Here is a 27,583-nt window from a genome sequence, read left to right on the forward strand (position 1 = left end):
GATATGGGCTATTCTTGAGTCCATCTTCTTAATTTAAGTTTAAATAATGACATAACTTTGTATCATTTCACATTATTATATTTAGTTGTGTAGAGAAAAAATTTATTTGTAGTTCAGAACTTTAGCTTCAAATATCAAAATAGTAGCCATTTTTACAGAAATATTTAGTATTTATCAAAACACTTAGGCCTTTAAAACAAAAAACTTTAAAACAGTAATTGCAATTCAAAGTAGCATAGAAGTTCAGCGGTATCAGACAAGTTCTTAAAAAGGTACAGAGGCACTTACCTTTAGTCTTCTTTTTCCTATTTCAGGTTCTGGAGAAGCATCATATAACAGAAATGGATTCATCTGTGAATATGAAAATCACCTGGAGCACAGAGTCTTGACATCAGTTTTTAAGCTGTCTGGCAGAAAGAGTTCCAAACCTATTCCAGTTACAAACTACACCTTATCACTTACAGCATCAAGTCCTCAGCTTTCATTTTCCGGTGATATTTTTTCTGAAAAGATAAACAATGTGAATACCAATAACATCAAAATGGAAGGGCAGCTGGAAGTGGCTTCTGTGTTTGCAAGAAGCATTTACACTCTGTCTACCACATACAATGAAAGGAGACGGGTTTTAGAAGGAAAATCAAATCTGAAACTGGATTCTTCTTACCTTCAGGCTACCAATCAGATATCTGGCAGATACAGTGATGGTTCATTTTCCATTACTTCAGTTTCTGATGTACAAAATGGACTATTAAAGAACACAGCTTCACTGAAGTGTGAAAACAGCCAGCTGAAAATGTCATCTGTAACCAACGGGAGCTATCGACATACTGCAGGCGTCAATAAGCTTGAAATAATTTTGTCAAAGAAGATGGCAGCACTTCGATCAGAGTACCAAGCCACTTACAAGCAAATCCAGTATTTTGCCTTGTTTGCAGGTTCTCTCAATTCCCAGGATCTTGTTTTCAACTCCGATATCTCCCTGACTGATCAGAAGAATCGAGCTGCACATAAGTCATCACTCAATGTCAATCGGTATGGTCTAGCCAGCAGTGCAACCACCAACGTGCAGTTGAGTCCCTTGGTAATGCAGAGCGAAATGAATGCCAAGCTTGACACTGCTGGAGGCTCCATGTCACTGTCCTCTTCTGGGCGCTATGGGAAAAACAATGCAAAGTTCAACGTAGGTGGAAGAGTGAGCCTAACAGAAATAACACTGGGAAGTGAATATCAGAGTGCGGTTCTGGGTATGGACAACAAACATGTTTTAAACTTCAGAGTTAATAGAGAAGGACTCAAATTCTCAAATAATTTGCAAGGATCATTCAAAGATATTAAGTTGGAGTACACAAATGATTTGAATATTCCAGGATTATCCTTAACGTTTGCTTCAAAATTAGACAACAGCTTCAGCTTTGACAAGTTCCACAAACATGTTTTTGACCTTCAGCTGGAGCCTAGCTCACTAACAGCTAAACTGACCAATAATTTTAAATACACTAAAACAGAAGTTTCCAACAAAGCAGAACTCCTTCTCGAGCCTCTGAATATGAACTTGGGTGGCAATGTCAGAGGAGCCCACGGAGAAGATGAAATAAGACACGCCTACACCCTCACATGTGCTGGTCTAACTGCAGACTTCAAAACAGACACCGTGGCAAATGTTCAAGGTGCAGCAGTGAGTCACAGAACTCATCTGGATGTGGCGGGACTTTCTTCCTCAGTTACCATGAACACAAACTGTGATTCCAAATCTCTCCGTTTCAGCAATGCTGTGCGTTCTACTATGTCCCCATTTGTCATCACCGCTGACGTACACACCAATGCCAATGGAAAGCTGGTTGCTGTGGGTGAACACACAGGAGACCTGTACAGCAAATTCTTGTTTAAAGCAGAGCCTCTTGCTTTCACTATCTCCCATGATTACCAAGGCTCTACCAGCCATAGCTTGAAGTCTAGAGGAAGGTACACTACGCTGCTTGACAACAAAGTTCATATGCTTTTTACTCCATCAGAGCAGTCAAGTGCTTGGAAATTGAAAAGTCAGCTAAACAATAATGTATATTCACAAGATTTCAGTGCTTTCAATAATGCAGAAAAGATCGGTGTGGAACTTAATGGAAGAGCTTTAGCAGATCTCTCTGTAATGGACACATCAGTCATACTACCATTAACATCTCAAGAAGTTAATTTAATTGATGTATTGGGTCTCAGGGACAGCATATCGGAGCCTCAAGAATTCAGCATCTCTGGCTTTGTGAAGTATGACAAAAATAAAGATATGCATGTTATTAGCCTGCCCTTCTTGGAAAATTTGCCAGTTTACTTTGAAAAACTCAGGGGCGCCATTCTATCCACACTGCAGGCCATACAAAGTTACCTGAAGAACATAGACATAGAACAACACATGAAAAAATACAAGGCAACTTTGGACAAACTGCCACAGGACATTGGCGATTACATGGACAAATTAGATATCAAAGGCAAAGTTAGCAGCATGAAAAATAATTTTATTGCTTTCACAAAGGACTACAGAATAACATCTGATGATCTCCAAATTATGCTGGAAAAAGCCATGGACAATCTTCAAGAAATACTGTCTCAGCTGCAGATCTATCTGATAGAAATTGAGCAATACATCAAAGACTGTTATGAGCAGTATGACATTAAAGCACTTACTGCACAACTTCTTGATCAAATAGTTGAAACAATGACAGCTCTAGAAAACAAATATCAGGTAAGAACAACTGTAATCAACATCATTGAAAAATTGTGGGGTTTTTTCCGACAATATGATCTTAACAAAATCGGAAGCAGCACTTTGGCTTGGATTAAAAATGTAGATGATGAGTACGGGATTACAGCTAGGATACAGGAAAACCTAGAACAACTCAAGATTCAGATTCAGAATATTGATGTCAGAAGCATTGCAGAAAATTTGAAACGACAGATTAAAGCGTTTGATGCTAAAGAATGTTTAGAAAAATTTAAGCGATCTTTGCCAATCGAAAAAATTAATGAAATTCTTGAACAAATCAAAGACTTTATTCTAAATTGGATAGAGGAATATGAAGTATCTGAGAAGATCAGCGCTTTCCGTGGTCATATGCGCAAACTGATTGTAAAATATGAAATTGATAAGCGGATATATTTTTTAATTGACAGAATGATAGAACTGCTTAACAAGTACAGAATAAAAGAAACTGTCCAGAAACTGACCATCTACTTGCAAAATATCGATGGGAAGTCCTGCTTTGATAAAGTTGTTGCTTTTGTTGATGATGCTGTCAAGAAAGTGCAAACTTTTGATTATGAAAAGATGATAAAGGAAGTCAACAGGTTCCTTGATATGGTTATTAAAAAGCTCAAGGCTTTTGATTATAACCAATTTGTCGATGACACAAATAACAAAATTCGAGAAGTGACACAGAAAATAAATGAGGAACTCAGAAATCTAGAACTTCCACAGAAAGCAGAAGCACTGAAACAATATATAAGAGATTTTAGATCTGTGATTTCCAAATACATGGAACAACTAAAGGACACAAAGCTTGCTGCAATAATTAACTGGCTCAGGGAGCTCATTGACTCAACAACATTTGCTAATCTCAAAGCCAAGGTGAATGAACATCTGGAAGACCTGAAAGAGAGGATTTCTGAAATGGATATTTCCCAAGAATTCCAGTGGTGTCTTCAAAAGATAAGCCAATTCTACAATTCAGTTGTCGTATACATTTCTGACCAATGGATCACAGCTTTAAAAAAAATCACTGCGTTGGCTGAAGAGTATGATCTAAAAAATTGGGCTGAAAATATAAAACAGTTTGTTGAAACTGGATTTAAAGTCCCTGAAATCAAGATGGTTATAGTCACCATACCTGCCTTTGAGGTTAGCCTCCGAAGTCTTCGGGAAGCAACATTTCGAACACCAGAATTCATTGTCCCACTGACTGATCTCCTTGTCCCCTCCTATGAGATCAATATTAGGAGACTAAAGGACATGAAAATCCCAATGAAATTTACTACCCCAGAATTTAAAATTCTAAATACCTTTCAAGTACCTTCCTTTGCAATTGACTTGATTGAGATTAAGCTTATGATTGTGAGAACAATAGACAAATTCATGTCTGCTGAGTTTCAGTTACCATCTATCGATGTCTATTTGAAAGATCTGAAGATGAGAGATATGCCTTTTTCTGACATTTCTTTCCCAGAAATACAAATGCCTCAGTTTCAAATACCAGAATTATTGATTCCAAAGCTAAATCTAAATGAACTCCAGATTCCTAACATAAAGATACCAGAGTTCCAGCTCCCACGTATCCCACATGCTGTGACTGTCCCTACATTTGGCAAATTATCTGGTGCTTTCAGAGTCACCTCTCCATTCTTCACACTGTCTACACAAGCTGAGCTTCATAATACTACAACATCTGCAAACAGTCCAGAATTTGTGACCTCCATTTCAGCTCAAACGACATCCAAATTAGACTTCCTAGTTTTTAGTGTGATTGCAGATTCACGTCTCCTGGCCCCTGACATGAAGCAGCTGAACTTTAAAAATGCCATGAAAGTCAACCATAGGTTCCTTAAAGTTGATCACACCAATGAAGTGGTATTTTTAGGGACCTCAGTAGAAGGTGAAGCTGAAACTAGAGCAAACTTACATACGAAGAAAAATTCAATAGAACTACAGAATAATTTAATGGTCAAGCTGCAAAGAAAAATTTGGATGCAGAGTGGAACGGCATATTCCCACAGACTGAATATTCCACAAGCTGATTTCTCCAGCCAAGCTGATCTGGTCAATAACATGACAACAGAGATAGAAGCAGGATACATATCATTTACCTCTGCTGGTAAAGGAAACTGGAAATGGGCTTCACCTAATTTCTCCGATGAAGGCACTCATGATTCACATGCCACTTTCAAGGTTGAGGGCCCCAGTATTACATTTTCTGCTAACAACAGAATAAATGATAAATACCTGAAAGTCAACCAAGCTATGAGATATGAATGTCATTCCTTAATGTCTGCAGCACTTCAGATTCAGTCTGAAATTGAGTCACAGCGTGTGGGACGTAGCCTTCTGAACGTGAAAGGCACAGGAGAGCTTCTAGGAATGGAAGTAGAATTAACAGGCTCTCATAATGCTCGGCTCCATGGACGGATTACTGGAACTGTAAATAATGAGCTTTCCTTCTTGGCAAACCCCTCTGAAATTCGTCTTTCAACAAACAATGATGGAAATGTGAAAATCAGCTTCCCAATGAAACTGACTGGCAAAATTGACTTTCTGAATAACTATGGGTTTGCCCTCAGTTCTTCTGTTCAGCAGATCAACTGGCAAGCTACTGGCAGATTCAATCAGTACAGATATTCCCATAATATGTCTGCTGGCAACAATGATGACAGAATTGAAGCTCATATCGAAATGAATGGAGATGCCAACCTGGACTTCCTAAATATTCCTCTAACCATTCCTCAGATTCAGATTCCCTACATTGGAATCAAAACTCCTCAGCTGAAAGATTATTCGCTGTGGGAACAGGTAGGCCTGAAGGAATTATTGAAGACAACAAGACAATCCTTTGATTTAAATTTGAATGCTCAGTATGAGAAAAACAAAGACATGCATATAATCCCACTTCCTTTAGCAAAAGTGCATGAAGTACTTAATAAAAACATCCTTTTGTTCAACAAACACTTTGAGAAAGGAAGAAATGCAGCTTTAGATTTTCTCACAAAGTCATATAATGAGGCCAAAACAAAATTTGACAAATACAAAATACAAACATCACTGAACAAACTACCACGGACCCTCAGGATTCCAGGATACACCATTCCAATTGTGAATATTGAAGTCTCTCCTTTCACTGCTGAGATGCCAGCCTTTGGTTTCACTCTTCCAAAAGAAATAAGCACAAGAGGATTCACAGTCCCAATTATTGGCTTTTCAGTTCCATCTTACACACTAGTCGTACCTTCTGTTGAGCTTCCAGTCCTTCATATCCCTCAGGACCTACGCACACTAAAGCTTCCCAGATTCAGAATCAACAGCTCAGCAAACCATGTCTTAGTTCCTGCCATGGGTAACATTACTTATGACTTCTCATTTAAATCCAGTGTGATCACTTTAGCTGCAAATGCTGGGCTGTTCAATCAGTCAGATATTGTTGGACATCTCAGTGTCTTATCCTCTTCTGTCATTGAAACTCTGCGATTTAAGCTGGATGGTTCAACAAGTTTGACAAGAAAAAGGGGGTTGAAGCTGGCCACAGCATTGTCCCTGAGTAATAACAAATATCTAGGAGGAAACCATGATAGCACTATCACTCTCTTAAAGAGGATCATGGAAGCTTCAGTGGCAACAAATATAGAGGTCGATACACCAGTTTTAAAAATTAATTTCAGCCAAGAACTTTCTGGAAATACGAAATCTAAACCCACTCTTTCCTCAGGAATAAAATTAATGTATGATTTTAATACTCCCAAATATGGTACAAATGCTAAGGGAGAAATTGCTCACAAATTTGCTTTAGAGAGCCTTACATATTACATATCAGTAGAATCTTCTACAACTGGGGATATTGATGGAGTATTTTACACTGGAAATGCATTTTCTGGAAGTTTAGACCATGAGGCAAATGCCTATCTGAATGCTAATGGAGCTCGGTCATCCCTCAAGTTTGAGGCCCACTCTAAAGCAGATGGACTCTGGATCATTGAAATCAAAGAATTACTTGCAGTTGAAGCATCTACCCGTCGTATTTATGCTGTCTGGGAGCACAATGGGAAGAACTATGCACAATGTACATCTCGTTTCACAACAACAGGGACTCAGAGATGCAAAGCAACCTTAGAGCTGGCTCCTTGGGATGTATCAGCAGATCTTCAGATTCAAGCCATTCAGCCAAATCCCTACCTGGGCATGGCATCAGTTAATGAGGTTGTTGTAGTGAAAATCAGTCCTGCAAACCAGAAAGCTAGCTGGAAGGGTGAAGGCCAAATTCACTCATTATCTCTCAGTCATGATATGCAGTTATCAAATGAAAAATCAAAGGCAAAATTTGTTATTTCTGGATCTTTGGAAGGATACATGGATTTCCTCAAAGACATCAAGTGTCCCATTTCTGAGAAGAGCTTATGGGATATTTGGAAGCTGGACGTCACTACCAGTGCTGACAGGAAGCAGTACTTGAATGGTTCGGCATCCCTCGTGTACACAAAGAGTGAGGATGGTTACTTTTTCCCCATACCTGTGAATAAGCTGACCGATGGCTTCACTGTCACTATTCCTGAGTTACACCTAAAGGCCCCAAGCCCTGTTCTCAGCACTCCAGAGTTCAGCCTTCCTTTCACCACTCTCCAGGTCCCAGCATACACCATTGACATGCGCAACATAAAAATTCCACAGACACTAAGCACAATGCCATTTGATGTCCATTTGCCCACACTGCCAAAACTAAGATTCCCCAAAGTGGATGTAGGAGCAAATTATATTACTTTAGAAGAATATAAAATGCCATTTTTTGAGGTGACAATACCTGAATACCAAATAACTATGTCTCAATTCACTTTACCAAAGAGTGTTTCATTTGGCAGTTTCTCTGTAGACCTTGATGAAGTAGCTAATAAAATTGCAGATTTTGAACTGCCTACAATTACCATTCCTGAACAGAAAATTGAGATCCCCCCTCTGAAAATATCCTTGCCTGCTGGAATTTACATCCCATCATTTGGTGCCTTGACTGGATCTTTCAAAGTGTCTTCCCCTTTGTACAATGTCACCTGGAGAACAGACTTGACAAATAGGAAGGACTCTTTTGAACATTCCATTGACTCCACCTGCAGCTCAACATTGCAATTCCTGGAATATGACCTGAGTGGTAAGACTTTAAAATGTTATATTCCATAATTTTAGGGGATAAAAATTATTGTAGACTAGGCTTTTTCAGATCTTTTTTCCCCAGGCCTTTGCATATGAAGGTGTTTTTGTCTATTTAGCATTGATGTTAGAGAACACTTCTTTTATCAGCAGTGGCACTTTTTCATAAATTACTATCAGAGTCTCAGTCAGTCACCCTGAAGGCTAATGACTATATATATGTGTGTCATATCCATGTTGAGATATAATGTGAATTTTAAAATGCTCCTGTCAAACAAATTTTTTCATATCTTTTTATTTGGGAATTATGGACATTCAGTTTCTTGAATCATAATTTGACATACCAGTGAAATACCCCACAACTGGCCATCAAACATACAACTGGATATGTCTTTTATATTGTTTGTTGGTAATACACACATTTGAAATCTTTTTCACAGTTGTTTCAAACTATGAATATAAAGAAGGCATGTTTGTTATGAAGACAACTGGCAGCTTTTCACATCGTGACATGAGTGCCAACTACAAGGAAAATCTGACTATTTCAGGATTTGGGTAAAGATTTGCTCTAATAATACAATTTATAATAGACACAATTGCAAGTGATGAGTTGTTGCTTTGATCTCTAATGCCCTAGGGTGCTTTGCAGTAATTGATAAGAACCTGTGTATCTACCCCACCTATTTTGACACGCTATTGGCTGTGTCCTTTTCCTTCTCAAGGTAACTTTAAAGCTGTTCCCTCTCAGGGTTTCTAGAACAGCTTTTCTCACCAGCCCCATGTCAGAAAACCGCTGAGACATAAACACGGTATTTTATAATCAGAGCAGTTCTAGATCTAACCATCAACATAGCTGGGTTTCTTCTCAGTGGATCCCTCTGCCACCACAAACCATTATAGAGTAATTTTTATTCACAAGTGCCCACGTCAGACTTGGCTGTCTTACTGCCTGTTTTGATCTGCAAGTGTTGTGTTGATACATCCAAGGGACAGAATCGGTGAAGGCAAGTACAAATGCAGATAAACAGTAGTGCCTACACTTGTGTTGGTGGAAAAATTGCAGTCAGTTTGTGAAAATCTGTAGAAAGCTGACAACTGTACAGCTACAGGTTTTATTTTGCTACCCTAATTTAATGAAAATTCTCAACAGAGCTCAATGTAGTTTTATCTAAAACAGGAAAATTGCAGTGGCATGAAGTTTTGAATGTGTCAGGCTAAATTCTAAGAAATGTGGATAGTAAACCCTACATTTTATTTTCACGATAAAGGCATTGTTTACATACATACATATATGTATATATATGAAATTATAGGTGTTACTGTATTCAGACGTACTGCATTGGGCTTGTGCTTTGTGCATTGATTCATAGCTGTGTATTTACTGTGGTTTCAGAGCCCTGGTGGACACTTTGTCACTAGATATCATCAGCCCAACTTTCACAGATGTTCATGTGCGTTACCAAGAGAATGAAAGGAAATCATCCGGCTCAATATCCTCACCCTCAGCCGGGACCCTTGCTTATGTCCTTGAAGGGGATGATGAAATTTTCATTGCCAGAGTTTACTACCAAACTCAGGTAAGTCTGATATGAGCAATAAAAAGCAAAAATGCTTGATGTGGTCAGAGGAAAAGTTCTCTTTTAAATTTTGTGTGTGCTTATGTTGAGATATAAATTAACTACCAAATAAAAACTATATTATCAGTAATAAAAGGTTTTATTTCCTACACTGGCCTTTCCAGTACTAAAAGTACTATGTATGTAAAGAGGTGTTTTCAACTCCTTCACACAGTTATTTTTTCCATCTCCTATGGTCAAGAAGGCACACCCACTGAAAGGGTAGAATGTACAAAGTCAGTTTTAGATAAGCTACCCATCAGGTTTAATAGATAGCCATAGCCCAGGGTTGTAGTAATTCTAAGTAGCCTGATGGCTACTTAGAATTACTACATAAGTGACCATTATAGGAATAAGGCCACCAGAAGAGGTTAGAGCATCTGTGAAGTGTCTTTTTTAATCCTTTAATATGTTACAATACATGCTTTTATTATTGGCATACTGCAATAATTTCAGAATTAAAATCTTACCTTCCAAAATTATATACTAATTTAGGGATCACAAGAAACTCATAATTCAATATTTACTATAAAAATGGAAAAACTATACATGTAAATATATTCTCATTTGAGGATTTAGTAACTACTCTGTCTAAACTGTCTCATTTATTTTAATGATTACAAAATTAAATCCTGTAATATTTTCATATGAAGAAAATGCTTTTTGAATTCACTTTAATTGATTTCAGGAATGAGTAGAAGGCTCATTTTCCCAAGTAATTCACCTCCCTTATGAGACATGATAGGCATTTAATACAAAGGAAGGAAAAATCTTATTTGCAGTCAGATATTAAAGAAGACCAGACTAAGTTATGTTCTAGCCTTGCTCTTTGGAGAAGCTTGAAGTAGCTTGGTACGAGATAATTTCTTCCAAAATAACCTTTCAAGATGAGAGCAGACAGACAGCAAACAGACAGTGGACAAAAAATTGGAGAGTGCTTGTCTTAATCAATGACAAAATTAAAGATGCAACAATGAGAATGTTGAAATACGCTCATAAATAATATTGGAGTTTTCTTACCCTGTTTTGTATTTTCAGTCTGCTCCCCAGGAGGACATTGACATACTAAAAGGTGAGATATCCTTCAAGGAACCTGAGCGGATTCAAATGAAATTCAACTGGAATGAGGATGCTGCCAAAGACTTGCTGTTGGGTCTGAAAGAAAGAGTGCCTAAAATGACAGATGCAGTCTATAGGTATGTTAATCGGTACCATAAGGAGCATATGGGACTGGAAATTAGTGCTGCCACCTTAAAGATGAAGAATATAATGCAGAATAATGCTGAAAAAGCATACACTTTTGCTGCAAATCAAATAGATGAAATAGATGCTCAGCTTCGCACGGCCGCCAATGATGCCTCTGACAAATATCAGGAGCTGAAGTTCAAAGCTAAACGGCTTTATAGAAGAGCAGCAGATCAGGCTGAACAGTTTGACTATCAAAGAATAAAAGCAAAACTTTTGGATGTTTTAATTGACATAATAGAAGAGTACCACCAGAAAATAAAACACATAATTGACTCAGCCACTGAATTCCTGAAAACCACAAAATTCCAGGTCCCTGGGCTGTCTGAAAAGTACAGTGGTGCAGAAATATACATCATGACTACAGAGAAGGTAGCAAAAAGTGCTGATGTATGCCTTTCAAAACTTCAGGAGTACTTCGATGCCTTGATTGCAGCTATCAATGAGCTGGAAGTCAGACTTCCTGCTTCTGAAACAATTCTTAGAGGCCGTAATGTACTTGATCAAATTAAAGCAATGCTGAAAGATTTGCAGGAAAAAATCAGGCAGACATTTGCTACTCTTCAGGAAGCTGACTTTGCAGGAAGGCTGAAGCAACTGAAACAAGTAGTGCAACAAGTTTTTCAGAAGGTAGAAGAAATGGTTAGAAGCTTGCAATCCAAAAATTTTGAAGACATTAAAGTCCAAACACAACAGCTGTACAAAGATGCAATGGCTTCAGACTTTGCCCAGAAGCTGAGATCCTTGACAAAAGATGTTAAAAAATATGTTTCTCAGTTCAAAGACTTCAGCCAGAAGACGTTCCAGGACCTCTCAGAAAAGCTGCACCAGCTGCTCCTCTACGTAAAGTCATTGCGGGAGGAATATTTTGATCCAACTACACTTGGATTGTCAGTGAAATACTATGAGGTGGAAGACAAGGTACTGGAATGGCTGAAGGATATCATAGATCTTCTCGTGGATTGGCACAATACGTATGTTGGAGATCTTGCTGGCATTGTTACACGCCTGACAGACCAAGTAAGAGAATTGGTGGAAATCTACAGTCAGGAATATTATGATCTTATAACTGATTTTGAAGGAAAAGGAAAACAGAAGATCATGGAACTCTCATCTGCTGCTCAGGAAAAAATCCGATATTGGTCTGCAGCTGCTAAGAGGAAAATTGATGAACATAACAAGCAACTCAAAGAAAAACTCCGGGAGATCTATGGGCAGCTTAGTCAGTCCCAAGCAAAGCTAATCAGTGAAGCCAAAAGGTTAATTGATCTAACTATAGAAAATTACTCTGCTTTCCTGCAATATATCTCAGAGCTTCTTCGCTGGCTTGAGCAAATAACAGCTGAGAGCATAAAACCGTATGTAGCTGTTCGTCAAGGAGAGCTTAGAATACAGGTGCCCATGTGACTGGCAGTCCATTTACCACATGCCCCAAAAAAGCAGACAGGCACTCAGGAAGAAAGTGGAAATGACACACATAGTGATTCAGCAAGGCATTGAGAAAGGCTCCAGGAAATGGAAAGAAATGCAACTGATGAACAACTTGACACTGAGCAAGTGAGTCCTCAGAAGATTATGGAAAATATTCAGCAGCACATGAACACCTGAATGGGCATGTAGAAGAGGAGAAGTAACAAGTTTCTACCAAAATGTATTTAAATATAACAGCAGTCAGTATACTGGAGCTTCAGGTAGATGTTTGAATCTGAATTTGTAAATTAAAACTTAATAAACTACACTAGGTTATTTTAATAAGCTTAATAAGCCAATAAATGAGTTCTTTATTACATTTTTGTGTCATTCATTACAACTACTTTTACTTGGAGCATAAGGCTTAATCCAACAATTTTCAAGGTCAATGGGAAGTCTTTTCTTTGATTTCAGTATGTTGGATCAAGTCAATAATGTGCAATGCATATTGTAAATAGTCACAAAAGCTATGGAATACATAGAATAAACAGGTTTTAAGATAAAGGTCACATTCATAAGCCAGTTGAAGGAAGACTTGGAAACACATCTAGTTCCCAGCATAAAAATACCTTCATAGATAAGTAAGGAAAAGGGCATGTATAAAAACATGAATTTAAAAAAATGGTAAATTCTGAAAATGGCATAAAAAATATTGAAAATTAACATATAAACATAGGTAGAAATATGACTCCTGGAAAATTGCAGATAATAATACAAAGGTTTTCTTAATAAAAATTAATTTATGCCTGCATCAGTTTTCAGAAAACTATGCCAAGAATTTTAGATGGGTTTTCTTTCTACTGGCTAATTTATATTTCAGAAATACAGGGTTTTCTCACCTGTTTCCCCATGATATTTCTGGTTTCACTTTAAATTGTCTATCTTTTACTTATTGTGAGTTTAGTCAAGTGTCAAAGTTTCACAGACATCACTGTGTATGATGGGAGTCAAAAAGTTTTCCCCTCCTAGGCTGAAACCTATCATTCATTTAAATGAATTTTCATTTAAAGTACGGTGAAGAAGTCCCTCACAAAATAAGCCTATTTTTAAGTGGAATATATGTTGACCTGCAAATGGTGTACTTTCAGCTGTTGGAATACTATATAGACAGTCCTAGAGAAATGCATGCTCAGGCTGAAATAATGTTGCCTCTTTGAGAATAAACTTTTTTGACAAAGAACACTAGAAAGTTTGTGCACATGTCTGTTTTGATAAAATCAGTTCACTCTGTAATATGGCTGTTGCTTGTTCATTAATGGGAAAACAGAGAATCTGCTTTCGTTCCATGGTATGATGGAGTACATACATGAAGTGATAGAGCACCAAGACATTGATATCCCTATTGATAGATAATATTATTACCTGAGTAGCTTTGCCAGTAATGATTCTTATCAGATAAGCTACTTTAACCCTGAAATCAGAATCTCGCAAGCGTGGTAGTATATACACACGTATCTAGCTGTCAGCAAGTGGGTATCTCTTAGAAACTGAGGTAAATCCATTTTCTCTTCAGAGCTTTCACCCATCACAATTACAGCAAAAATTTTCAGAATAAGAGATAGAATAGTCCCCTGTGAACTATAAAATAAGTTTTGATTCTGAATAGAACCAATCTGCATATGTCACCCTGCCCAGGGGAACGAAAGGTATAAAAATCCCTGTTTACATGTTCTACTGAGTATCCCAGTAAAAAAAGATGTCAGCTGCAGAGCCCTTTCACCTTCATTCACAAGGAAACTGAAGCCTATGGGTCATCTGATCTTTATTGGATGTCAGATTGCACCACTCATTTCCCTGAATTTCAGAAATGTTTAAGCACAACCAGATTTCTCAGACACTGAATGATTGTTGCTTCCCTTTGTCATGACAAACAGCCCTGTGAAACAAAGGACAGTAGCATAAATTATAATAGTTATGGGAGAAGAGAGATTTGAAGTTTTGTTTTCTTTTGTTTCCCCCCTCATGTCTATTTATTTCTGTCCATCATCCGTCATTCTTGGAAGGATTATAAATGCTAAAAAAGGATTTACTTATAAGGAATGGGTTAACTGATTAATAAATATGCCAAATAGTATAAATACGCCAAATAGTATAAATACGGGCTCTTATTGGCAAGGATGAAGCTTCCCAAGAGCAAACACAGTAGTTTGCACACTAAGCTGTGGTTAGAGGTTAGAGGAGATTTCCAAGTCTCATAGCAGCATTGCTGCCAGTTGGATTAAAGCTCTCAATCCTGTAATCGATGTGCCATCTTGCAGTCATCCCACAGTTGGTCTGGGGGGTGGGGGACGGCCTGGAAGCAAAACACTGCTCTCAAAATTGGTCTTACTGAAACTTAGCTGTTTTGTAAATCCCCACACCAGAGAGATCATCTCAAGTACCCCTTTGAAACTCGGGCAGTATTTTTATACAGGAAGAGGCTGTTTGTGCTTGTATGTGGATGTCCCACAAGCACGTACAACTAGGTGTCACTTTAATTTCCATTCTTTTTCCTGTTGTTTGGTTGTTGCTGCTGTTTTGTTTCAAGATCTAGAAAATTTTAGCCTTATTTCCCATGTAGTATGTTACAGAAATATAGACAAAACCACAATTATTCAAATTGTGTTGCAACTTATAAAATGTTTTCAGTATAATAATTTGTAATATTATTAGTTCTATTTTGGCTTCTTTTTAGTTTATATAATAGGAAAGATTCTATTTCATTAAATCCAATTGTGTGGGAGATAACAGGGAATCAGCAACTATCTGGGGCTCAGTGACACTGCTTCTTTTATTTTCTTTTTTTTTTCTATAGTCTTCATCATCTGAATTCTCATAAATGCCAGAGGGGCTTTTCTTCATAATTTACAGCAGGTATCAGACATAGAGCAGAACTGGTTGTAAAAGTTTAATTACGTGAAACATTTTAACAAGAAATTGAGAGAACAATATGCCCTGCTCTAACTAAGTGATTGTAGAAATAACATTGACAAGAAACGTGTGTGTTCCTAAATGAAAAACTTTTGCAGATGTAGGGCAGAAAAAACGTTCCATAATTTTAGATTATGCAACCAACAGGAGCTAATTTTTTATTAAGTGATTTAAAAGTACATGCATAGTTTGTTTCATATACAGAGATTCTACACACTTATCCACCTCCACACACACCATCACCCACCTCTGGCTCTAAATTATGCTATTGATACTTTTAGAGCAACTGCCATTATGGCCTACTGATACCTTTCAAACTTTATATTAAAATATTTAGTTGTTCAGTAAGTGACACAAAAATTTGTACTACTCTTCTGCTGGCAGATTTATTGCCCAGGTGGGAAACCAGAATTTATTAAAGGCCATGCGGACATACAGAATTGCTTGTATTCCATTTCTGCACAGCCAAATCCTGGCCCAAATGAAATCGATAGCAAAATGTCTATTGGCCTCAGCAGGAGTAGGCTTTGGCCAGTTAGGTGTATAACTTGAGAAGCACTCTGGGATCCTGTAGGACAAAGCTATATTATTATCTATTAAAATCTACACAAAAATATCATTGAAAGAACACGCAGACAAGAAAATTAATCACTAACAAATTTGAGACAGATCAGAATGAAGCTTGCCTGTACAACATTAACCAGAGCTTCTTTATAAGCTTTTACCCAGTTTTACTTAGTATCACAGAGAAAGTCTGCTGGGGCCAAGAATTCTAGGTTCTGGTCCCAGGCCTTAGACATGGAAATATACACATACATCTCATCACCCTTTCCCTTCTTTCATTATCCATCCGAGGTGTTAAGGGACACTGGGACCTTATAGAATAAAAGCCTGTGTTGGATGTTTGCAAGACCCAACTGGGCAAATTCTTGAGCAACACAATCTGAGTTAAAGCTTGCCTCTGTTCGGAGAAGTAGATTGTACTACAGACCTCCCAAGGTCCCCTACAACCTGAGTTACTTTGTGATTCTCTTGTGACTAAATTTATATGGCTTTAGGTTGCCATCTCTAACACTGTACCTACCCTTTGGTAAATGGCTTATGAGCAATTGGCTGCATCATTATTGTAATGTATCATTATTCAAAGACAGAGAAGTTTTATGGTATGCCTGCATGTAAACACATCCTCATTCTGATTGCAACCATGAGCCATCCTAAAATACCCTGAAGCATTCCAGCAACTGAAGCGTTCTCAGCTGGCTCTGTCTCTTTCCTGTTCTATGCTCTTCATGTGAATTTATACAGAAGTGCTCCTTTGCCTTACCAAACCACAGACACTTTCCCAACGTGCAGGAACTGATATTATGATTATTACTATTCATATCCTGACAAAAGGATTGTGGTAGCTGTTAGAAGAACAAACTGCACATCTCCGAACGGCTGGAGAAGGGTCCTCTGCTAGGCTGGGCATTGGCAGAGTGAGAGGATCAAGTACATGAGCAACAGTTCCACCACCAACTTGGGGAAGTAACAAAGGTCATGCAAAATGCTTACACCGTGCATCTGTTGTGAAGAATTTGCCAGCTGTTTGCTGTAAGCAGAGACCCACCACAAGTTATAACCTCATATTGATTTCCCAGCAAATGAATTCAAGGGGACATATTAGAAACAGTCTTGAATTTATGGGTAAATCTATTAATCTACACTGCCTTTGGGACTCAAGGAACAAGTTCTTGTCTCTGAACAAGTGATATGAACTAGCTCAAACATTATATAGCCTACAGGAAATAGGACTTGGAACAGCTCTCTATTCAAGTGTCCAAGTTTCCTTAAAGAGGGAGCCAAAAGCCATATGCAGCATAGGTGCCTGGGGGACCTGAGACTTGGTCTGAAGCAAGGAGTGAACCAAAAACACAGCAGAGAGAGCATGAAGAATGAAAATATTCACTAGATCTACCCTACAAATGGCATGGTTAGATACTTAGAGGAGGCCACTGGGGTGAGTAAAGATGGTCTTAATTAAGGCCATGCATGGGGAAAAATATCAAACCTGCAACTCTAAGTGCTGCCTGCCACTTCTATTACACTACTGAAAGAGGCTGGTAACTCCTGGGTTTCTGGGCAACCTGGTTATTCTTACAGGGGTAATATTCTGCCCTCATTTCTGCTCAGTTTTGACTAAGGATGGAAAGGCAACAGCCTCCAAACCATACTTTTCTTTCCCCACATTTTCCCTACTACCTCTACCTTTATCATAGTTAAGATGTATTCCAATGTTGTTGACAAGTAGAGGAAAAAAGTTAACACACTTGTTAACTTGTTATTTTGCTGTAATATATTTTCTGGTATTTGCAATGACTACAGGAGTTTATTTCTAAAAAGCTTCATAGTGCTTTTATTCAGTTTTCTCTAGAAAGTGTTTTATGGATATCTTCCTATTCAGCTCTACCTCTGCTCTGAGAGCATTGGTAATTGTAGTTCTATTGGTAGGTTTCATCTATGGAAGGTTTTTGCACTGGAAACCTCAGAAATAGCTTCATCTGTTAACACGTTGTTTTGTCACTAGTCTCATAAACAGCCCCACACAGTGTCCACCAGTCACTCTGAAAGGTCACTTGTTTCTTTCCTTCTAATACCTGTAATATTCTTAAGTTTTAAATCAGTGGCTCACCTGGCTGGAAGTGAAGATCCAAAGCCAGTTACAAGATGCTATTAGGCCCCTGTGCTAAGGCCACCAGATCAAACCTCTGCATTTAGGCAGAAACTCCCCTTTTCCCAGGTATATGCTCACTCCTTTACACTTCACAATCCCATTCAGACTGCATCATATTATGCTGCTAAAAAGGAAGAAAAATGGAAAGGTGGTATCACTGTCTCCGAAGTTCAGTATAGATGTTAATTTAATTTATTTCAAGATTGCTACCTTTGAATGTTCTCAAAGAGAAGCTGGATAAAAAAAAAGCTCTCACCAACACCTACTACCTCTGTGCTGCATGACACTTTGAACAGACATTTTCCATTGTTAGCAGGCTGTTTGTCTCTCCATAATGGTCTTTCTCAGTTACTATATTTATTTAATAAGCCTTTGTTTTTCTCTATGGAAATAATTGGCTTATAACTACTTGCAAACAATATGGACAGTTATGCAAAGGCATTTCATTTTAAAGCTGCAGAACTGAAAACCAGCCAAATGTGAAGGAACACACATCTCTCACACATAGCCCATATTCCAGCAGTACAAACCCCACAACGTCTCTCTCTCAGGCACATCTGTCTATATGTGCAAACATCCATGCAAACACACGCACACGTACTATGTACATTACTGTCAAGTTAAAAGCCTAAAGTTAATCCTTAATCCTTAGGTCATCCCCTTCATTTCAGCACATCGAGCCAGCCAAGCCTTCCCAACATGCCTGTCAGCAGTAAGCTGACGTAACTCTTCCCACTCAGGACCCATTAATTCAGCAGTTTCACCAGTGGTGTTCCACCAGGTTCATCTTCCAAAGCTTCAATTTTTGTTTAAACACAGAATCAGAAAGTTATAGATTTTGGGTCCTGCAGCTTTCCTTTGTTTTTTTGCACTCCTTTTCAGCTGGAATGTGCTGATGAATTCATTGCACAATTATGTAAAGTGATACTGTTGTTCTTATTCAACAATGGCCAGTTCCTCCTCCAAAGGATTTGAGCTGAAATTTTCCAATCCTTTTGGAAACACACTTTTTCAAAGAAAAATTTTGTTGATATTTCACTAGCCCAGTAATGACCTGGTGACTTCTTTGTGGCCATGTGTATTTGTGTCATCTGCACTCTATGTCATCCCTCTTCAGGTTTCCACTGAACATCACTATCTTTTCGGTTTTTACAAATCATCTTGATGTATACCCCATGTCTGACTTCCCTTAAAAACCCATTGTAGAGACAGGGTCAAGTTTTAATAGCTCACATTCTGGATTGGGGTTCAGTTCCTAGACCAGCTTTTTATCCGCTGCATCATTCATCCACTTCACTTTCTCATATATTAGTTTCCCATGAGTAAAATGGAAATTATACTTCTCTGCTTTTCAGTGGAATTGTCAGAATGAAGCTAACTCATGACCTGGAGACAATCTGATAAGTCTCGTTGTGCTGAAGACCATGAAGTAGATAGACACACTGTAATGGCAACAAGAAATCAAGATACATGTATTGACTTCTCTCTCCCATCATCATGTTTATTGTTTTAGTAATTTGGAGTTGATTTCATGTGCTAAATCACTCAGAAACACTCTAGTCCACCCCAAAACCATCATACATACCAGGCATCAAACATATAACACTCTCATACAGATAAATGATCCGAGGACTGGACTCAGCGGCTGCTAGCAGTTAATTTATATCGTGGTTTCACCATAAACTTTTAACTTTGGAAATAACCTGCCACCCGTTTCAGTTTTTGGCTGCCACATAATGCACCTTTGTGAAGTCACTTTTCTGTCTAATAGAGATGTTTCTTTTTATGGGTGAACATTTGTTTAAAAATAACAAATAGTAATCTCATTTACCGTTCACAAAAAGCGTGCTACTTAACTGTATGAAACCAAGTCCCATTTCATCTGGTTTAATGTTTAGCAAGGCATGCAAACTAGTTGATATTACAGGGAGAAGATGATTTATTTAATAAGATTACATTACTTTTTTTTTTCATTAAAAAAACAAATAATTGCAACCAAAAAAAAAGTGTTTAAAGTAGAAAAGCATAGCCTGCAAAGATTGATACTGAAAAGTCAGCACATATTGGAAAGTCTGATGCTAAGCTCAGCTGCTTCTTCACCCCGTCTCCACTTCTGTTCTGGGTCTGGTGTGCAGCCAGTCTCTGTTTCTGAAGTTGAGTACTCCCATAGTGATTACTGATATCCACCATAATGTAGTTAGCAGATAGCCCATTTGTTCCGCTCTGGATAAGGTTGCAACAGAACATTTTAAGCACACTGTGCTCCCCTGGGGAGGATAAAATTTAGGATATATATAGATATAACATGTAATGTGCAATGCCTAATATATACATTTACATGTTATATCTAATAACTATATTTACATGTTACATCTGTCTGTATTCTCCTTGTGACAAGAAGTTGAACTGGAGTCAGCAGTATTATCTTCTATCCAAGAAGGCCAACCACATACTGGGAAGTTGTAGCTAGCAGGTCTGTGACGAGATCCTTCTCCTCTATTTGGCATTTGTGAGACCACATCTGGATTACTGTGTCTGGTTTGGGGATCCCCAGTGAAAGAGAGCCATGGACATACCAGAGTCAGTTCAGCAGTGGCCAGCAACCTACTCAGGGGGCTGGAGCAAACAAGAGGTAAATGGATGGGTTGCTGAGTCTTAAGAGGAAAAGGCTGAGGAGAGGCATTATTTCTGTTTTCATGACCTGTCACATGATTATGGAGAAGACAGAGTCAAGCTCTTCTTAGAGCAGAAAGACAAAAAGCAATAAATAAAAGCTGTAAGAAGAATAAAAAAATTACCCTGTGAAGAATCAAACGCTAACACAGATCCAGGAGAGGTTGTGGAATGTTCTTTTTTGGACATGTTCAGAACTCAGATGGGAACAGTCACAAACAACTTCATCTGACTTCAAAATTCAATGTAACTTCCAAGTTAGTCCTACTTTGTGTAGGGTATTGGATCAGATGATCACAAGGGGTACGTTACACTCTGAATTACTCTATTTCATGATAAGACCAAAACCCTGTAGGCACCCCAAAAACAGAGAAAAGCTGTGAGTTCACACCTATGGTAGAGATTTCTCAAAGGAAATCTTAGTTACGAATGTCCTATACAGGAAAATCTTCCAGTGGAACTCACATTCGACTATGCAACACAAATGTGTATTAAACCTGGCTTCAGCACTTGTGCTCCCAAAGCTATTCAGTGTAATGTGAATACTCCCACTCACATTGCAAGTCACAGAAAATTGCCCTACACGACATTTAGTAGTCATAGAGTCCCCTGCTTTGTTGTGATCGTCAACGCATGTAGAAATTGTTTTGGTGGTTAGATGGGCCAGTAAATATGATCTTTTGATGTAATGCATTCCTCTTACTCACTAGATGCCTTTTTGAGATTAATCTAAGAATGTTGATCTTGCAGTCAACCAGATAACACTTCTTTTTTCTTTTGGGAAACGGAGGGATGGGATGTCTACAATTTTCTTGGCTAAAGCAATTCTGATACTTTTATGCATTTGAGCCTTTGTTCTTAAAATAAACACATAAACTTGGCTTAAAGTAAGAAGTAGTAGAATTTGTTTGTTATTAGACTGCACTTGTGATTAGAAGAACCATTAACCAGCAGCTGTTCTTATGCACTGTGTGAGATGACCACACTTTCCCCACATATTTTGGAGGGCAAGAATGGCATGTGCTATGATGCTAAGGATCTCACAAATGTCAAGGATGCCTTTTAAATTACATTTACTGCTGTGTTTCTGAAGCCAAAGAAGCACTGTAGGAAAACAAGGAGACCCTGAGCAATACAAAAAGCCTACGTCCAATTATTTTTACCTCTGAGCTTGCCTTCTGCTATCAGGTTGTCAAGTATAATTTTCTTGGGATGCTGTCCTCGCAGAGAAAAAATACACAAAAAAAGACCGTTCATGCAAACATGAACATCTTCCTAAGGTAGCACTGCTGTGTGTACACCAGAGGTCATGAACCTTTTTTAGAGGACTGTAATTTCTTCAATCTCTTCTATTTAAAGTTGTTTATGCCCTTTTCATGTCCCTTCAGATACTGCCCCAGAAGTGTCTGGTAGGAAGCCATGGTGGATTTCTCCCTATTTTGCCCTTTGTTGGCAAGCGGGTTTGACCTTTAAGATTTTTAATAATTGTTTTAATGATATTTAATGATATTTAATGATAATGAAATGTTTTAATCATTGAGACCTCTAAGATCGAGTCCAACCATCAATCTGACACTGCCAAGTCCGCCACTAAACGTCTCTAAGTGCCACATCTAAATGTTTTTTAAATACTTCCAGGGAGGGTGACTCAACCACTTCCACAGGCAGCCTGTTCCAGAGCTTGACAACCCTTTCCATGAAGAAATTTTTTCCCAATATCCAAACTAAACATCCCCTGATGCAACCTGAGGCCATTTCCTCTTGCCCATTCATTGTTATTTGGGAGAACAGACTGACCCCTACCTGGCTACAACCTCCTTTCATGCAGTTGTAGAGAGCAATGAGGTCTCCCCTGAGCCTCCTTTTCTCCAGGCTAAACACCCTCAGCTCCCTCAGCAGCTCCTTATAAGACTTGTACTTCAGACCCTTCACCAGCTCCTGCACCTTTAGGATCTCCCTGTTTTAGAATATCCAGTCTTCCTGCACTTCTTTGCCCTTCAGGGAGCGGCAGAGTCCCAGCCAGTGCCACATTGTAGTTCTACCAGCAGCTGACGGTTCCTCACAGCCATGGACAAGGGGGCACCCACCACCTTGCATCTCTGTACCCTACCACAGTCCTCCTGGCAGCTGGAAGCTCTATTCATAATAAACCTGCCTGGAACAACTGAACAGACATCAAACTAATGTCATCAAACTAATGTCATCAAACTGATTAGCTATAAAGCTAATTTGTCTCTAAAGGTAATAGTGATTGCAAATGGGGAAAATGTCATTGGTATACAGATTTTAGGGTGCAAAACTTGTGCAAAAACATCAGGAAAGGACAGATTCAGGAAAAACAGAGAAAAACACAGATTCACAAGAAGTAGTGCAGCCCTGGAATCCAAAGTGGCTCTAGGAAAGGGTCATTATCCAAACGGTCACTCATGATTAAGGGCATCCTGTGCTGAAGAGTGAGACAGCAACAGCAGCACTGAGAGCTCTGGCCTTACATTAGGCTCTCTAAATACAAGGATTCAAGGCATGGGGAAGAATCTTAAACCGATCCTTTACCCCTGTTCAGTACATGTACAGACCTCACATTGTGGCTTGACCTTCACTGGTCCTAAAACACTTGAAGTACATTACTTTTGGCAGCCCTACAGCAGGGTCAGCAACCTCCAGCAAGAGCCAGTAACAAAGAGCTCAGGTGCAATAACATCTTAAATCACCACAGCTGCTTGTTTGGTGTGCGTGAGTCACAGGTCCAAGCGGATGAGTATAAAAACCTAAAGGTTAAATCTATATTAGTAAACTAAATAGTGTCAGGGCCATCAAGCCATCTGGAACAATCTGACGCATCCATAATATTAAACTCTCTTAACCTCTAGCACAGGACAGCTGCCTGCATGTTGCCTGCTGGCAATGGTCCCTGGCCTGAACTAACTCACAAGCCATACCTAGGAATTGTTTGGGAGGTTGTTAGTTGATCTAGGCCAAAACCACACTGAGGACTGTTCTAATAATTGAACAGTGTGGATGAGTACATTCCAATGCCTGTGCCCATGCCTTGACACTCTTTAATTTACCAGAATACATGTACCCATAGTTTTCTGAATGTGTCACTAATCCATCTACTAAGTATTTTGGTCTCTGAATTTATGTATTTGAAACATATGCAGCCTGACAGTACTTCTTTACTCTACACATTCATAATTGGTGTGCTGGCATACAGCACCCAAAATTTCCTCCATAAATACACTTTTTTTGATGACTGCAAATGAATACATCTCTACTTGGAATAAAACCCTCCATGTTTGGTCAAGCCAAGCATACATTCGGAACTGGAGAAGTCTGGAATGCACATCTGGAATGTGTGATGGCATTAAGAGATTCTAAATACCAGAAGAGCAACAAATTTGGCTTCTGAACACAGCACTTACATTTATTTCACAGGCTTTGATATTCTTTGTTTGTCGAGCCTCTGTGGACGCAGAGGTCTGAAGAGTCTTGGTGCTTTTTAACCCACCAAATTTTAGTAAAATTCAGCAAGTTCTCTGATTCTGGTTCCACAGACATGTGCCAAAGGTAGACTTTTTGTACAACACTACTTCTGGAATTGCCTGAAGATTTTTCCATTTACTACCACTAGTTTGAGCACACTTCCTTTTCTACCCTTCCCTGCTTCTACCTCTCCCATGGACAAAGGCATGGGGAACTATAACTTAGGGATAGTAAGTGCAGAAACCTGAAAATATGCAAAACAAGCCCAAAACATAATTTTCCCCCTTTAAATTGTTGGCTTCTTCTTTGCTTTAATCTGCTTTCCTTCCAAATAAAACATGATTTTTTGGAACGTTACCATGCAACATGCTTTGTTATCATTCAGTTAGTCCATTCTTGTTACCAATCCTTGAGTAGATCTACGTTCTTTTGATATGAAAAAAATCACCTTTCACAGAAAAGACATGGACCACAGGTTGCTCCCCACCTCTCTGCAACAAACATTTGGGAGCAGGAAGTTTCTACCTTTTTAATTTTTTTTTCTCCCAGTTGTTTTGACAATGATTACTTTTAATGTCGTGTCAATAAATCCATTCAAATCTGGAGCAATGTTGGCTTGAATAAACAAGAAAAATTTCAAAAATAACCTTTCTCCTGTATATATTCCAATAAACGGAGTCATGTTATACTCAATAGTAATTATGAGGTGACCCTATAAATTATTATACAGTGATTCATGTTATTCTATAGACTTTAGGTCATACACTTCATTTCAAGCTGAAAGTGCTGCAAAGAATATATTAGGCTCTAGAGGAAACAGGGAAAGAATATAGTGTACACTTCATATTGGTATCACGGGAGACCTGGCTGTGAGAAAGCACTTCCCAGCAAAATATACTGAAATTACTGCAATGAACCTGAGCTGAAGAAGCAACTGCGTGTTTCCCTACTGACTTGAGAGAGGGAGGACATCAGCTTGTCAGCAGAAGCAGTGATTGGAATTAAATCTCCATAAATTCTTTGTCTGTTCAGCACTAGACAGAAGATTAAACATAATAACATTAGCATGGTTTTGTTTCAGAACATGATTTATGATGATGTGACACTGTATAAGAATTGACATACTTCATTCTCTCATAAATTTTTCTTCAGTCTACCTGAAAACACTTTCTGTAGGAGGCAAATAGACCTAAATTTCAGTGGTGGGAAACAAGCATGAGCAACTAAAAGTGAACTAAATGTCCCACAGCCACTTAGAATATGGGAGTATGTTGGCCAAGGCACATATTCCATCCTTCTGATTTTATCAGCCATTTTTCTGTACCTAACCTGTGTCTCCTAGAGGAATCAGTGCATACCTGTCTGGTCTGCAGCAGCTAGACAACCTCTCTCTGTTTTGTCTGACTGACAAAAACGCAAACTTTGAGAATCAATCAAAGCTGGCAGAAGGAGAAAGGAAGTCGCCACTAAACTAGGAAATCTAGTTTGCCCATCTCAGTTCCTTTGATTTTGGAGTTTACTGATTCTGTGTCTTGCCTTTGATTTTAATTAACAGCAGAGGGAAGTTTCTTGTTCCAGGAAAACATTTCTCTATTCCTGAAGATGAGCAGGTGGCTACATGACCAATATCCTCTCTGCAAACGGTGAGCACAACCAAGCCTCCCGTCACCTCCCAGATTCACAACATTGAAAACAAGACTTTTTTCCCACATCAGTTCTGGCTGGCTGGTCCCATCTGTGGGCTACCCAGATAATGCTGGGAGGAACTGGCTGCAAATCAGGTCAAAGACTCCAACAGGATCTGTTTACCCCAGCTGGTATCTTCCTGGTTTTCTCACACCTCTAATCACATCACCAGCATTCTGGTGTCAAATATATGGCAGGGAAAGGGCTGCCCCAAGGATGGCACTTAAAGTGGGCTGTCCCAGACAGGACAGTTCATCCAGCCTAACTCTTGCTTCCCGCTCCACTGTGTGCAAAGCTCAGAAGTGAGCTGTACTACCTTCCCTACAACAGCAGGCAGTCCTGAAGGGCAAAGAAGTGCAGGAAGACTGGATATTCTAAAACAGGGAGATCCTAAAGGTGCAGGAGCTGGTGAAGGGTCTGAAGTACAAGTCTTATAAGGAGCTGCTGAGGGAGCTGAGGGTGTTTAGCCTGGAGAAAAGGAGGCTCAGGGGAGACCTCATTGCTCTCTACAACTGCATGAAAGGAGGTTGTAGCCAGGTAGGGGTCAGTCTGTTCTCCCAAATAACAATGAATGGGCAAGAGGAAATGGCCTCAGGTTGCATCAGGGGATGTTTAGTTTGGATATTGGGAAAAAATTTCTTCATGGAAAGGGTTGTCAAGCTCTGGAACAGGCTGCCTGTGGAAGTGGTTGAGTCACCCTCCCTGGAGGTATTTAATAAACATTTAGATGTGGCACTTAGAGACATGTTTAGTGGCGGACTTGGCAGTGTCAGATTGATGGTTGGACTCAATGATCTTAAAGGTCTTTTCCAACCTCAATGATTCTATGATTCATTGCTTCCAGACAGATTTACTTTTTCCTCTTCAGAAGGTCAATGAGTTCAAGGCAGGTGTGAAAGCTGTTGCACGAAACAGCCAAAGGGTTATATAGTGCACCTTCCAGTGTGTGGTCCCGCCAAATATTTTTGCATGGACTTTCAAGTTGGCCCTAAAATGGTTTCCAAAACAAGGTCAAGGGAATGCATTGGAAACTACTGCTGCCATCATTCAAAGAACAAACAGCATCAAAATATTAAAAGTGTGGAGTAAAATGTACCATATGGTCCTGCTGTAACGACATCCAGCCTTACCTCTGGGGCTTTATTAACCCGAAAGATCCAGGCAGCATGCAGAATACTTCGTCTGAAATACACTGGTCAGTCAGACGATGGCACTGCAGACCCAGGTCCACCAGCTGCCTCCTGCACTCATTAAAACCTTTGCTTGGCCGTTCATTATTCTGTTTTCATTCTCCATCCCAGTTTTCCCCGGTTACCTGGTTGGAAACTGTACCCCCTGATAATTCATATGCTGGCGCAGACAGCCCATGGCAAACGTTGCTAAGAGAGGGACTGCCACCTGTTAAGAATCCATGGTTTGGGGATGCAGTGAAGTGTGCTCCTTTCCCACACTAGTATTTTAAAAGGTTATAGATCATGTGTGCATAATAGGCAGAACATTAGGTCACTTGTCTCACTTACAACAATAATCCGTTTTGATATGGGTCAGGTTGACACAAAGGGTCCACCCATACCAGATCTATTGACGAAACTGATCCCTTTCCCCCAAACTAATGAAATTTTCAACTAATGGGTACTTAAGTTAATAAAGTGTGCCACACATCTGCTAGAAGCCATTTGTAAAATAAAGCACTGGAGTTCAATTTTGAGAACATTGACATAATGTTTGAGTGGCATCCCACAGGGACCCAGCATGGCACCAAATTAAGGAGAGTAACACAATAAACGTGTGAGAAATAACGTTAGTATATAAACAGTAAGTAGGAGCTTCTTTTTCTTTAAAGGAAGTGTAATACTACTTGGGGTTCATACCATCACTAATGAATTGAACGGGACAAATCCT

At 39.0% G+C, this 27,583-nt stretch overlaps 1 protein-coding gene across 1 annotated transcript in view; it reads left to right on the forward strand.

Moving 5' to 3' along the window:
* The window catches only part of APOB (apolipoprotein B), a 35,896-nt gene extending 23,361 nt beyond the window's left edge, over positions 1–12,535 (forward strand). Inside the window, 6 exon segments of the mRNA XM_042032880.1 lie at positions 315–7,886; positions 8,326–8,440; positions 9,279–9,462; positions 10,540–12,150; positions 12,152–12,275; positions 12,278–12,535. Coding sequence (XP_041888814.1) covers positions 315–7,886; positions 8,326–8,440; positions 9,279–9,462; positions 10,540–12,150; positions 12,152–12,275; positions 12,278–12,354 — 9,683 coding nt within the window. The 3' untranslated portion in view covers positions 12,355–12,535.
* The last annotated feature ends 15,048 nt before the right edge of the window (positions 12,536–27,583 follow it).

This window comes from Corvus kubaryi, unplaced genomic scaffold (genome assembly GCF_017639235.1).
Source record: "Corvus kubaryi isolate FWS band 111438036 unplaced genomic scaffold, C.kubaryi_AGA036_p1.0 37354, whole genome shotgun sequence".
Taxonomy (NCBI): Eukaryota; Metazoa; Chordata; class Aves; order Passeriformes; family Corvidae; genus Corvus; species Corvus kubaryi.